Raw genomic sequence first — 12,976 nt, 5'->3', positions numbered from 1 at the left:
TACTTTCTGACTGTAGGCCAGAATTTGAGGCTAAATAATATAGTTTGTAAACTTCCATCCGCGCGGATAGTTATCCGAGATCTTTGGTACGTCCATACACTAAACCCTAACAACCCTGAGCATAACCTTAACCGTGTTAAACGTCAACTTGCATGAGGGTAAGGCCATCCACCAGGAACCTGATAACAAGTCTCCCTCTGGACAGACACCGTTTGACAGTCAAAGGAGGGGGAGGGGGGCGGGATCAACATTGTTGTTCTATGACGTATCTCTTCCCTTTTACATCCAATGAAGACTTGAGAATAATTCGCAGAACCACGCCCTAAGCAACCACTGCAGGCCAATCGTTTTTAAGCATGGTGAGAAAAAAGGCGGGGTTTCAGTTAACAAGCATGTTGACATGTGTTTTTTTTTTTTAAGAGATTCTCTCAGTCGACGACTCCTTCAGTTTGTTTAGTGCCGGGGCGATCTGCGTTTAGACACCCGATGTTTTCACAATGCGGATCTAACTTCAACAACAGCTGGGCTTTTTAAAATTATTATTTTTAGCGTTTCCACGGCTAGTTACCAATCCATCCGATTAGTATTCACATCTATAAGGAAGTTTTAAAAAAACGGGAGGAGGGAGGGAGGGGGGGTACCCACATATAATAAACCGTAACGTAATAGACGCTTAATTGCGATTTATTATGGAGGAGAAGAAGGAGAAGGAGGGCGAAGCGGAGATCCAGGAGCACGGTCCCGAACATTGGTTCTCCAAATGGGAGCGGCAGTGTTTGGCCGAAGCGGAGCGACAGGAGCCGAGCGACGACGAGTCGGAGCAAAGTCAGCAGAAACTATGGCATCTTTTCCAAAATTCAGCCACTGCGGTCGCACAGCTATACAAAGGTCCGGAATAATACTTCATTAGCAACTAGTATTAGCTAATTAAGATAGCTGACAATTAGCATTAAAAAAGCTATCAGATAGACTCGAGTGGCAAGGCAAACAAAGGACATTAAAGGCGATCTAGTTTGCTCTTTTTGTTTTGTTTGGCAACCATTTTAGACCCTACTTGTAGTCTATTAGTTTTATATATTAGCTAAATTTCTAACTAACATTGTCTAAGAATAATGTACAGATTGTCATCTTAACCCCCCTGCTGAGTTATCTAGGTGTCAGGTCCAGGGACAGTACTGTCGCTGTAGCTCGGGAACTAACTAAAGATATCATAGATGTACAACTTTTTAATTATAGTTTGGCCTCTTCACATCGTTCAAGTGATTTGATTTGCATTTCTTTGTTTAATCCTTTCAAAAAAAATGTATTAATGTCGAGTTTTGACAATTTTTGTCTCGAGTTAACTTTGCAGTCTGACCGTAACGCAGAACAAAATGGCGAAGCGCAGGGAGGAGTTGTGTTGAAAATAACTATTTTATTTATTATTATTATTAATCACCAAGCCGTTTCTGTTTTTGTTTGACACTCGGTCCTCTTGGCACATTCACAACACTTGACCATTCACCTTGTCTGGTCAATCAGTTTAAAAACGACGCGGTGAATTATTATAACGCTGATCAATGCGTTACTCGGACAAAATGGCGATTGGGTTATGACTAATGTTATCTATCCGACTTACTGTATAATTGCTATTCTACTAGTTTATCACAATATTGAGGGTGTATTCTACATCCACGTCTCTAGTGAAACAACCACTATGCCGTGATAACTAGATTAGTTTTGCTCGTTTTTTGTGGGGCCCAAGCCAGTGTTAAGCTAACTAGATAACTGTCGCTTGGTTTCTTTGCCATAGGTTTGGTCTAAGGCATATAAACACAGTGAAGTCGGACTGATGCAGCTCAGTCAGACAAAATGGCGTTGCTTAGCCAAGTTGAAGGGTCAAAGTAGAGAAAGTTGTCTATTCAAAGTTATACGGGCCTGGAAAAAAGTCGCTGTTTTTGCCAGACGATGTCGTATGTTAGACACAAGCATGGAATTAATGGCATGCATTGGTTTTGTGAATGTCAAGTTGCTCCGGTTGTTAACATTTTCCTTGTTTGTGTGTGTTTTTCAGACAGAGTTTGTCAACAGCAGGGTCTGTCTCTCTGGGTTCCCTTCCAGAACGCAGCTACTGCCGTCACCAACCTATACAAAGGTAACTAAATGCTGAGTTTAACTTGTTTTATTGTGTGTTTTTGTCTTGTGGCTGTGTGACACGCTGTTGAGTGTCGTGTGTTTTTGTCAGGCTAGGGTTTCCCTGGGGACACTCGGATGAACGACAAACACAGTCTACCACCCTAACCCTTCCCCTCCTCTCTTCCCCTCCTCTCTTCCCTAGCCACACACCCATACTCCGTGCTGTAGCTAGACCACCAGGGTCCTGTTCACTAAGGAGGAAAAGGGAAGAGAACGTTCCGATGTGGGGAACCTGTCCAATAGAAAATGCTTGTTTTCCGTTGCAAGATGCTTTCTACGTTGTGCACTGTCAAATACAGCCCTGTATGCATGCACTGTATGTGAGGGAGGGATGTTTCTATTGAGCTCCGTTTCAATGCTATTACTGCAGTAAGTCATTTTGGAAATGTCTTGGAGACTAATTCTACCTGCTATTAATTCTACCTGCTATTAATGCTACCTGCTATTATAGTGCAGTAAGTCATTATGTAAACGTCTTGGAGACTAATGCTACCTGCTATTATTTTTACCTGCTATTAATTCTACCTGCTATTAGTGCAGTAAGTCATTATGTAAACGTCTTGGAGACTAATGCTACCTGCTATTATTTTTACCTGCTATTAATTCTACCTGCTATTAGTGCAGTAAGTCATTATGTAAACGTCTTGGAGACTAATGCTACCTGCTATTAGCGCAGTAAGTCATTATGTAAACGTCTTGGAGACTAATTTTACCTGCTATTAATTTTACCTGCTATTAATTCTACCTGCTATTAGTGCAGTAAGTCATTATGTAAACGTCTTGGAGTCTAATGCTACCTGCTATTAGTGCAGTAAGCCATTATGTAAACGTCTTGGAGATTAATGCTACCTGCTATTAATGCTACCTGCTATTAATGCTACCTGCTATTAATGCTACCTGCTATTAATGCTACCTGCTATTAATGCTACCTGCTATTAATGCTACCTGCTATTAATGCTACCTGCTATTAATACTACCTGCTATTATTACTACCTGCTATTAGCGCAGTAAGTCATAATGTAAACGTCTTGGAGACTAATTTTACCTGCTATTAATTTTACCTGCTATTAATTCTACCTATTAGTGCAGTAAGTCATTATGTAAATGTCTTGGAGACTAATTCTACCTGCAATTAGTGCAGTAAGTCATTATGTAAACGTCTTGGAGTCTAATGCTACCTGCTATTAGTGCAGTAAGTCATTATGTAAACGTCTTGGAGACTATTCTACCTGCTATTAATTCTACCTGCTATTAATTCTACCTGCTATTAATTCTACCTGCTATTAGTGCAGTAAGTCATTATGTAAACGTCTTGGAGACTAATGCTACCTGCTATTAATGCTACCTGCTATTAGTGCAGTAAGTCATTATGTAAATGTCTTGGAGACTAATTCTACCTGTTATTAGTGCAGTAAGTCATTATGTAAACGTCTTGGAGACTAATTCTACCTGCTATTAGTGCAGTAAGTCATGTAAACGTCTTGGAGACTAATTCTACCTGCTATTAGTGCAGTAAGTCATTATTTAAACGTCTTGGAGACTAATGCTACCTGCTATTAATGCTACCTGCTATTAATGCTACCTGCTATTAATGCTACCTGCTATTAATGCTACCTGCTATTAATACTACCTGCTATTAATACTACCTGCTATTAATACTACCTGCTATTAGCGCAATAAGTCATTATGTAAACGTCTTGGAGACTAATGCTACCTGCTATTAATGCTACCTGCTATTAATGCTACCTGCTATTAACTTCTTGAAACTCCCCATCCCGGATCCGGGTTTGTGACTAAAGCCTCAGGCTCATTAGCATAATGCAACGTTAACGATTTCTGAAAATCGCAAATAAAATGAAAATAATGCGTCTGCTCTCAAGCTTAGCCTTTTCTTAACAACACTGTCATCTCAGATTTTCAAAATATGCTTTTGAACCATAGAAATTGACTAATTTGTGTAAGAGTATGCAAAGCTAGCATAGCATTTTGAGTAGCATTTAGCACGCAACATTTTCACAAAAACCAGATAACCAAATAAATAAAATCATTTACCTTTGAAGAGCTTCTGATGTTTTCAATGAGGAGACTCTCAGTTACATACCAAATGCACAGTTTTTCCTGAAAGCGTCTGTGTGTAGGAGAAATCGTTCCGTTTTCTACATTGCGTCTGGCTACCGAACCGAAAATTCAGTCACCTACAACGTAAAACTTTTTCCGGATTAACTACATTATATCGACCGAAACATGGCAAACGTTGTTTGGAATCAATCCTCAAGGTGTTTTTTGACATATCTCTTCATTGATATACAGTTCGTGGAAGCTTGCTTTCCTCTCTGTATCCCAAGGAAAAATACTGGCAGGTGACTTTTGCGCACCAATTTCGGCGCAGGACACCGGGCGGACACCTGGTAAATGTGGTCTCTTATGGTCAATCTTCCAATGATCTGCCTACAAATACGTCACAATGCTGCAGACACCTTGGGGAAACGACAGAAAGGGCAGGCTCATTCCTCTCGCATTCACAGCCATATAAGGAGACAATGGAAAACAGAGCCTCAAAAATCCTTGTCATTTCCTGGATGCCATCTCATCTTGGTTTTGCCTGAAGCTCACGTTCTAGGGCACGCACAGAGAATATCTTGGTATTTCTGGACACGTCAGAGTGTTTTCTTTCGAATGGTATCAATTATATGCATAGTCGAGCATCTTTTTGTGACAAAATATCTTGTTTAAAACGGGAACGTTTTTCATCCAAAAATGAAATAGCGCCCCCATAGATGTAAGAGGTTAATGCTACCTGCTATTAATGCTACCTGCTATTAGTGCAGTAAGTCATTATGTAAACGTCTTGGAGACTAATTCTACCTGCTATTAATGCCACCTGCTATTAATGCTACCTGCTATTAGCGCAGTAAGTCATTATGTAAACGTCTTGGAGACTAATGCTACCTGCTATTAGTGCAGTAAGTCATGTAAACGTCTTGGAGACTAATACTACCTGCTATTAATGCAGTAACTCATTATGTAAACGTCTTGGAGACTAATTCTACCTGCTATTAATGCTACCTGCTATTAGTGCAGTAAGTCATTATGTAAACGTCTTGGAGACTAATGCTACCTGCTATTAATGCTACCTGCTATTAATGCTACCTGCTATTAGTGCAGTAAGTCATTATGTAAACGTCTTGGAGACTAATTCTACCTGCTATTAATGCTACCTGCTATTAGTGCAGTAAGTCATTATGTAAACGTCTTGGAGACTAATGCTACCTGCTATTAATGCTACCTGCTATTAATGCTACCTGCTATTAGTGCAGTAAGTCATTATGTAAACGTCTTGGAGACTAATGCTACCTGCTATTAATTCTACCTGCTATTAATTCTACCTGCTATTAATTCTACCTGCAATTAATTCTACCTGCTATTAATTCTACCTGCTATTAGTGCAGTAAATCATTATGTAAATGTCTTGGAGACTAATTCTACCTGCTATTAGTGCAGTAAGTCATTATGTAAATGTCTTGGAGACTAATGCTACCTGCTATTAGTGCAGTAAGTCATTATGTAAACGTCTTGGAGACTAATTCTACCTGCTATTAATGCCACCTGCTATTAATGCTACCTGCTATTAGCGCAGTAAGTCATTATGTAAACGTCTTGGAGACTAATGCTACCTGCTATTAGTGCAGTAAGTCATGTAAACGTCTTGGAGACTAATACTACCTGCTATTAATGCAGTAACTCATTATGTAAACGTCTTGGAGACTAATTCTACCTGCTATTAATGCTACCTGCTATTAGTGCAGTAAGTCATTATGTAAACGTCTTGGAGACTAATGCTACCTGCTATTAATGCTACCTGCTATTAATGCTACCTGCTATTAGTGCAGTAAGTCATTATGTAAACGTCTTGGAGACTAATTCTACCTGCTATTAATGCTACCTGCTATTAGTGCAGTAAGTCATTATGTAAACGTCTTGGAGACTAATGCTACCTGCTATTAATGCTACCTGCTATTAATGCTACCTGCTATTAGTGCAGTAAGTCATTATGTAAACGTCTTGGAGACTAATGCTACCTGCTATTAATTCTACCTGCTATTAATTCTACCTGCTATTAATTCTACCTGCTATTAATTCTACCTGCAATTAATTCTACCTGCTATTAATTCTACCTGCTATTAGTGCAGTAAGTCATTATGTAAATGTCTTGGAGACTAATTCTACCTGCTATTAGTGCAGTAAGTCATTATGTAAATGTCTTGGAGACTAATGCTACCTGCTATTAGTGCAGTAAGTCATTATGTAAATGTCTTGGAGACTAATTCTACCTGCTATTAGTGCAGTAAGTCATGTAAACGTCTTGGAGACTAATTCTACCTGCTATTAATTCTACCTGCAGTAAGTCTTACCACAGTAAGTCTTGGAGACTAATTCTACCTGTAATGTTAATGTGGTAAATTTACTTGATTTATCTCTTCTGTGAAACCTGTCTCCCCCCCCCCCCCCAATCCAACCTCTCTCCCCCTCACAGAGTCACTAGAGTCCCACCAGCGGAGCTATGAGTTGGGGGTCCAGCGAGCGTACCAGCGTCGTAACAAAGACATGCTGGCCTGGGTGAAGAAGAGGAGGAGAAACATCAGGAGGGAGGACCTCATCAGCTTTTTGTGTGGCAAGGCCCCGCCCCCACGCAACCCCCGTCGCGACGCACAGACACCCAAACACGGCCACGCCCTCTCTGTGATGTCACCCGGCAGGCCGCCGTCCACGGAGAGCGGGTCGTCTGTCGAGGCTGACCTGCAGCCCTTCAGAGAGGCCATCGCACTGCACGGTGAGACACGAGGCACGGTGCGACACACACACACTGCACGGTGCGGCACGGTGCGGCACGGTGGTGCACGGTGCGACACGTTGAGGCACGGTGCGGCACGGTGCGGCACGGTGAGACACTGTGCGGCACGGTGAGACACTGTGCGGCACGGTGCGGCACGGTGCGACACGGTGAGACACGGTGAGACACGGTGCACGGTGCGGCACGGTGAGACACGGTGCACGGTGCGGCACGGTGAGACACGGTGAGACAGCTGAACCTCTGCATTAGTCAGGAACAGGCCCTTACGAGGCCTCTCTCAACTCCTCCCACCACAGTCCATATCGTTCATGGAACCAGGGCTGTATTGATGCATCATTCAAACGACCGCATAGCCAGCTAACTATCTAGCCAAGACAAACAAACTGGCTTGCTATTAGTCCAGCTAGCTAACTACCTAGCCAAACCCTGACTGACTGACTGACTGGCCATTAGTCCAGCTAGCTACCTAGCCAAACACTGACTGACTGGCCATGGCCATTAGTCCAGCTAGCTAACTACCTAGCCAAACCCTGACTGACTGGCCATTAGTCCAGCTAGCTAGCTACCTAGCCAAACACTGACTGACCGGCCGTTAGTCCAGAAACTCCATAGGTCAAATTCACCAGATATTATAGCTCAAACACTCAAGACGGTCATTTAAAAAAAAATATTCTTAAAACAATGTCCATGGCAACCACGGAACTGTCTCTCTCTCTGTGTAGATGTGGAGAGACTTTCTTTTACTGACGCCTGTGTTGTAATAACCTGTTTACTAATATTATTCATGTTGTTGTAATCCCCCTCCAGGCCTGAGTGGGGCGATGGCCAGTATATCCGTTCGTTCCGGTGCCCCTGGCTCTCCGACGCACCTAACACGCGACAGCCCCGTCACTCAGCAGCCGGGTCGTAACCGTAGGAACGGTCTCCACGACGTCGACCTGAACACCTTCATCGCCGAGGAGATGGCGCTCCATTTGGAGAACGCCGCGGCAACCGCTGCAGCCAATAGGAAGAGGGCGTCTGCCCAGTGCAGTGACGTCATCACAGACTCGCCCGCCCATAAACGCAACCGGATGCTCTGAGTGTCCCCGGATATCACACACACACACACACACACACACGCTCAAGGCACGTTTCACACACGCACATCGACACACACACACACGCTCAAGGCACATTTCACACACACTAGATATTTCTACTTTGCTGTCGTGGCCCGAGCTGATTGGATGATGACTCGTCCACCAGGCCGGCCAATCAAACCCTCCCAACCTCAACCTGGCACCTCCCCCTCTGTTGCTTTCATAAAAAAAGATAAATGTAAAATATTAAAAAGCCACTTATTCCCTCCTCCTTCTCCGACATCCCTCCTTCCTGTGTTCCTTCCTTTCCTCGTGGTTGGCATGACAACGACTTGGAATGATAGCACAAACAGACTGGAGGCTCACCAGCAGCCTGTCTCGACCACTGGGATGAAAACTGTGTTGGCCATGTGTTCTGAGTGGTGGGGAAATGGGACAGACCTGCCCCTCCCCCCTCCTTTTACTAGAGGTGTGTTGGGGTCCTGAGGCCTAGAAGCCTTCCTGTATAGTAGCCCCTCCCCCCTCCTGTTACTAGAGGTGTGTTGGGGTCCTGAGGCCTAGAAGCCTTCCTGTATAGTAGCCCCTCCCCCCTCCTGTTACTAGAGGTGTGTTGGGGTCCTGAGGCCTAGAAGCCTTCCTGTATAGTAGCCCCTCCCCCTCCTGTTACTAGAGGTGTGTTGGGGTCCTGAGGCCTAGAAGCCTTCCTGTATAGTAGCCCCTCCCCCTCCTGTTACTAGAGGTGTGTTGGGGTCCTGAGGTCTAGAACCTTCCTGTATAGTAGCCCCTCCCCCCTCCTGTTACTAGAGGTGTGTTGGGGTCCTGAGGCCTAGAAGACTTCCTGTATAGTAGCCCCTCCCCCCTCCTGTTACTAGAGGTGTGTTGGGGTCCTGAGGCCTAGAAGCCTTCCTGTATAGTGGCCCCTCCCCCCTCCTGTTACTAGAGGTGTGTTGGGGTCCTGAGGCCTAGAAGCCTTCCTGTATAGTAGCCCCTCACCTCTCAAGCGACTGTGGTTCTAGTCTCCCTCCTCTCGATGCGTGTGTGTTGGACAGAACTGCCACTAAGTGTGTGTGACTTGTCTTTGCCTTTTGAGGAAGCTGCTATCTCTGGCACAGCGGGAAGTTCTGGGGTGTGTGTCTGCCGGCACGTGGCTGTGTGTGTGTTCGTTGAGCACAATCCTGACTGGATTCATGTGTATTTGTGTTTTGTTTTTATAAAGCCTCCACCCCAATAGCTCTTCCTGTCTCCTCTGTCTAACCTTTAACCCCAAGTCCTCTTATCTACAGTGTATATACATTATGACAACTTGGTTCTGCTGTTGTATGATGCAGACATACATGTGGTACATATTGTAAAAAATAAAAAAAACAATTGTAAAAAAAGAAATGCAAAACCATTGAATTGTTTAAAATGTAAAATAATGATTCTGGCATTAAACAAACCAAGCTTTTAACTATGAACAGTTTTTGAATGTTTTCTCTTTTAAAGCCTGGGGATAGTACTGTTGAGACCAGGCTAGTATTAATTGTGGTCTACTAGCCTGGGGATAGTACTGTTGAGACCAGGCTAGTTGACCAGGCTAGTATTAATTGTGGTCTACTAGCCTGGGGATAGTACTGTTGAGACCAGGCTAGTTGACCAGGCTAGTATTAATTGCGGTCTACTAGCCTGGGGATAGTACTGTTGAGACCAGGCTAGTTGACCAGGCTAGTATTAATTGTGGTCTACTAGCCTGGGAATAGTACTGTGGAGACCAGGCTAGTATTAATTGTGGTCTACTAGCCTGGGGATAGTACTGTTGAGACCAGGCTAGTATTAATTGCAGGTCTACTAGCCTGGGGATAGTACTGTTGAGACCAGGCTAGTTGACCAGGCTAGTATTAATTGTGGTCTGCTAGCCTGGGGATAGTACTGTTGAGACCAGGCTAGTTGACCAGGCTAGTATTAATTGTGGTCTGCTAGCCTGGGGATAGTACTGTTGAGACCAGGCTAGTATTAATTGCAGGTCTACTAGCCTGGGGATAGTACTGTTGAGACCAGGCTAGTATTAATTGTGGTCTGCTAGCCTGGGGATAGTACTGTTTAGACCAGGCTAGTATTAATTGTGGTCTACTAGCCTGGGGATAGTGCTGTTTAGACCAGGCTAGTATTAATTGAGGTCTACTAGCCTGGGGATAGTACTGTTGAGACCAGGCTAGTATTAATTGTGGTCTACTAGCCTGCGGATAGTGCTGTGGAGACCAGGCTAGTTGACCAGGCTAGTATTAATTGTGGTCTACTAACCTGGTGATAGTACTGTTTAGACCAGGCTAGTTGACCAGGCTAGTATTAATTGTGGTCTACTAGCCTGGGGATAGTGCTGTTGAGACCAGGCTAGTATTAATTGTGGTCTACTAGCCTGGGGATAGTACTGTTGAGACCAGGCTAGTATTAATTGTGGTCTACTAGCCTGCGGATAGTGCTGTGGAGACCAGGCTAGTATTAATTGTGATCTACTAGCCTGGGGATAGTGCTGTTTAGACCAGGCTAGTATTAATTGCGATCTGCTAACCTGGTGATAGTACTGTTTAGACCAGGCTAGTTGACAAGGCTAGTATTAATTGAGGTCTACTAGCCTGGGGATAGTGCTGTTTAGACCAGGCTAGTTGACCAGGCTAGTATTAATTGAGGTCTACTAGCCTGGGGATAGTGCTGTTTAGACCAGGCTAGTATTAATTGAGGTCTACTAGCCTGGGGATAGTACTGTTTAGACCAGGCTAGTTGACCAGGCTAGTATTAATTGAGGTCTACTAGCCTGGGGATAGTGCTGTTGAGACCAGGCTAGTATTAATTGAGGTCTACTAGCCTGGGGATAGTGCTGTTTAGACCAGGCTAGTTGACCAGGCTAGTATTAATTGAGGTCTACTAGCCTGGGGATAGTGCTGTTGAGACCAGGCTAGTATTAATTGAGGTCTACTAGCCTGGGGATAGTGCTGTTTAGACCAGGCTAGTATTAATTGTGGTCTACTAGCCTGGGGATAGTGCTGTTGAGACCAGGCTAGTTGACCAGGCTAGTATTAATTGAGGTCTACTAGCCTGGGGATAGTGCTGTTGAGACCAGGCTAGTATTAATTGTGGTCTACTAGCCTGGGAATAGTACTGTTTAGACCAGGCTAGTATTAATTGTGGTCTACTAGCCTGGGGATAGTGCTGTTGAGACCAGGCTAGTTGACCAGGCTAGTATTAATTGAGGTCTACTAGCCTGGGGATAGTGCTGTTTAGACCAGGCTAGTATTAATTGAGGTCTACTAGCCTGGGGATAGTACTGTTTAGACCAGTCTAGTTGACCAGGCTAGTATTAATTGTGGTCTACTAGCCTGGGGATAGTGCTGTTGAGACCAGGCTAGTATTAATTGTGGTCTACTAGCCTGGGGATAGTGCTGTTTAGACCAGGCTAGTTGACCAGGCTAGTATTAATTGAGGTCTACTAGCCTGGGGATAGTACTGTTTAGACCAGTCTAGTTGACCAGGCTAGTATTAATTGTGGTCTACTAGCCTGGGGATAGTGCTGTTGAGACCAGGCTAGTATTAATTGTGGTCTACTAGCCTGGGGATAGTGCTGTTTAGACCAGGCTAGTATTAATTGAGGTCTACTAGCCTGGGGATAGTACTGTTTAGACCAGGCTAGTTGACCAGGCTAGTATTAATTGCGGTCTACTAGCCTGGGGATAGTGCTGTTGAGACCAGGCTAGTATTAATTGTGGTCTACTAGCCTGGGGATAGTGCTGTTGAGACCAGGCTAGTATTAATTGTGGTCTACTAGCCTGGGGATAGTGCTGTTGAGACCAGGCTAGTATTAATTATGGTCTACTAGCCTGGGTATAGTACTGTTGAGACCAGGCTAGTTGACCAGGCTAGTATTAATTGCGGTCTACTAGCCTGGGGATAGTGCTGTTTAGACCAGGCTAGTATTAATTGTGGTCTACTAGCCTGGGGATAGTGCTGTTTAGACCAGGCTAGTATTAATTGTAGTCAACTAGCCTGGGGATAGTACTGTTTAGACCAGGCTAGTTGACCAGGCTAGTATTAATTGTGGTCTACTAGCCTGTCGATAGTGCTGTTTAGACCAGGCTAGTTGACCAGGCTAGTATTAATTGTGGTCTACTAGCCTGGGGATAGTGCTGTTTAGACCAGGCTAGTTGACCAGGCTAGTATTAATTGTGGTCCACTAGCCTGGGGATAGTGCTGTTGAGACCAGGGTAGTATTAATTGTGGTCTACTAGCCTGTCGATAGTGCTGTTTAGACCAGGCTAGTTGACCAGGCTAGTATTAATTGTGGTCTACTAGCCTGGGGATAGTACTGTTGAGACCAGGCTAGTATTAATTGTGGTCTACTAGCCTGGGGATAGTGCTGTTGAGACCAGGCTAGTATTAATTGAGGTCTACTAGCCTGGGGATAGTACTGTTGAGACCAGGCTAGTATTAATTGAGGTCTACTAGCCTGGGGATAGTGCTGTTTAGACCAGGCTAGTATTAATTGTGGTCTACTAGCCTGGGGATAGTGCTGTTTAGACCAGGCTAGTATTAATTGTGGTCTACTAGCCTGGGGATAGTACTGTTTAGACCAGGCTAGTATTAATTGAGGTCTACTAGCCTGGGGATAGTACTGTTTAGACCAGGCTAGTTGACCTACTTAGCCTGGGGATAGTACAAGTTGAGACCAGGCTATTAATTGTGGTCTACTAGCCTGGGATAGTACTGTTGAGACCAGGCTAGTATTAATTGAGGTCTACTAGCCTGGGGATAGTACTGTTTAGACCAGGCTAGTATTATTAATTGTGGTCTACTAGCCTGGGGATAGTGCTGTTTAGACCAGGCTAGTTGACCAGGC

The 12,976-nt window shown here is 44.2% G+C and overlaps 1 protein-coding gene across 1 annotated transcript; it reads left to right on the top strand.

Moving 5' to 3' along the window:
- The first annotated feature begins 626 nt into the window (after nt 1–626).
- On the top strand, nt 627–9,566 carry LOC135535367 (HUWE1-associated protein modifying stress responses-like). Its single transcript, XM_064962023.1, has 4 exons — nt 627–888; nt 2,054–2,134; nt 6,710–7,006; nt 7,835–9,566. Exons 1-4 carry the CDS (start codon nt 690–692, stop codon nt 8,107–8,109), a joined length of 852 nt encoding a protein of 283 aa, XP_064818095.1. The 5' UTR covers nt 627–689; the 3' UTR covers nt 8,110–9,566.
- Nucleotides 9,567–12,976: the final 3,410 nt, after the last annotated feature.

The sequence above is a fragment of the Oncorhynchus masou genome, unplaced genomic scaffold (assembly GCF_036934945.1).
Source record: "Oncorhynchus masou masou isolate Uvic2021 unplaced genomic scaffold, UVic_Omas_1.1 unplaced_scaffold_486, whole genome shotgun sequence".
NCBI classification, from domain to species: domain Eukaryota; kingdom Metazoa; phylum Chordata; class Actinopteri; order Salmoniformes; family Salmonidae; genus Oncorhynchus; species Oncorhynchus masou.
Note: the sequence above shows the minus strand (reverse complement) of the source record. Positions and strands in the feature narration are given on the sequence as shown.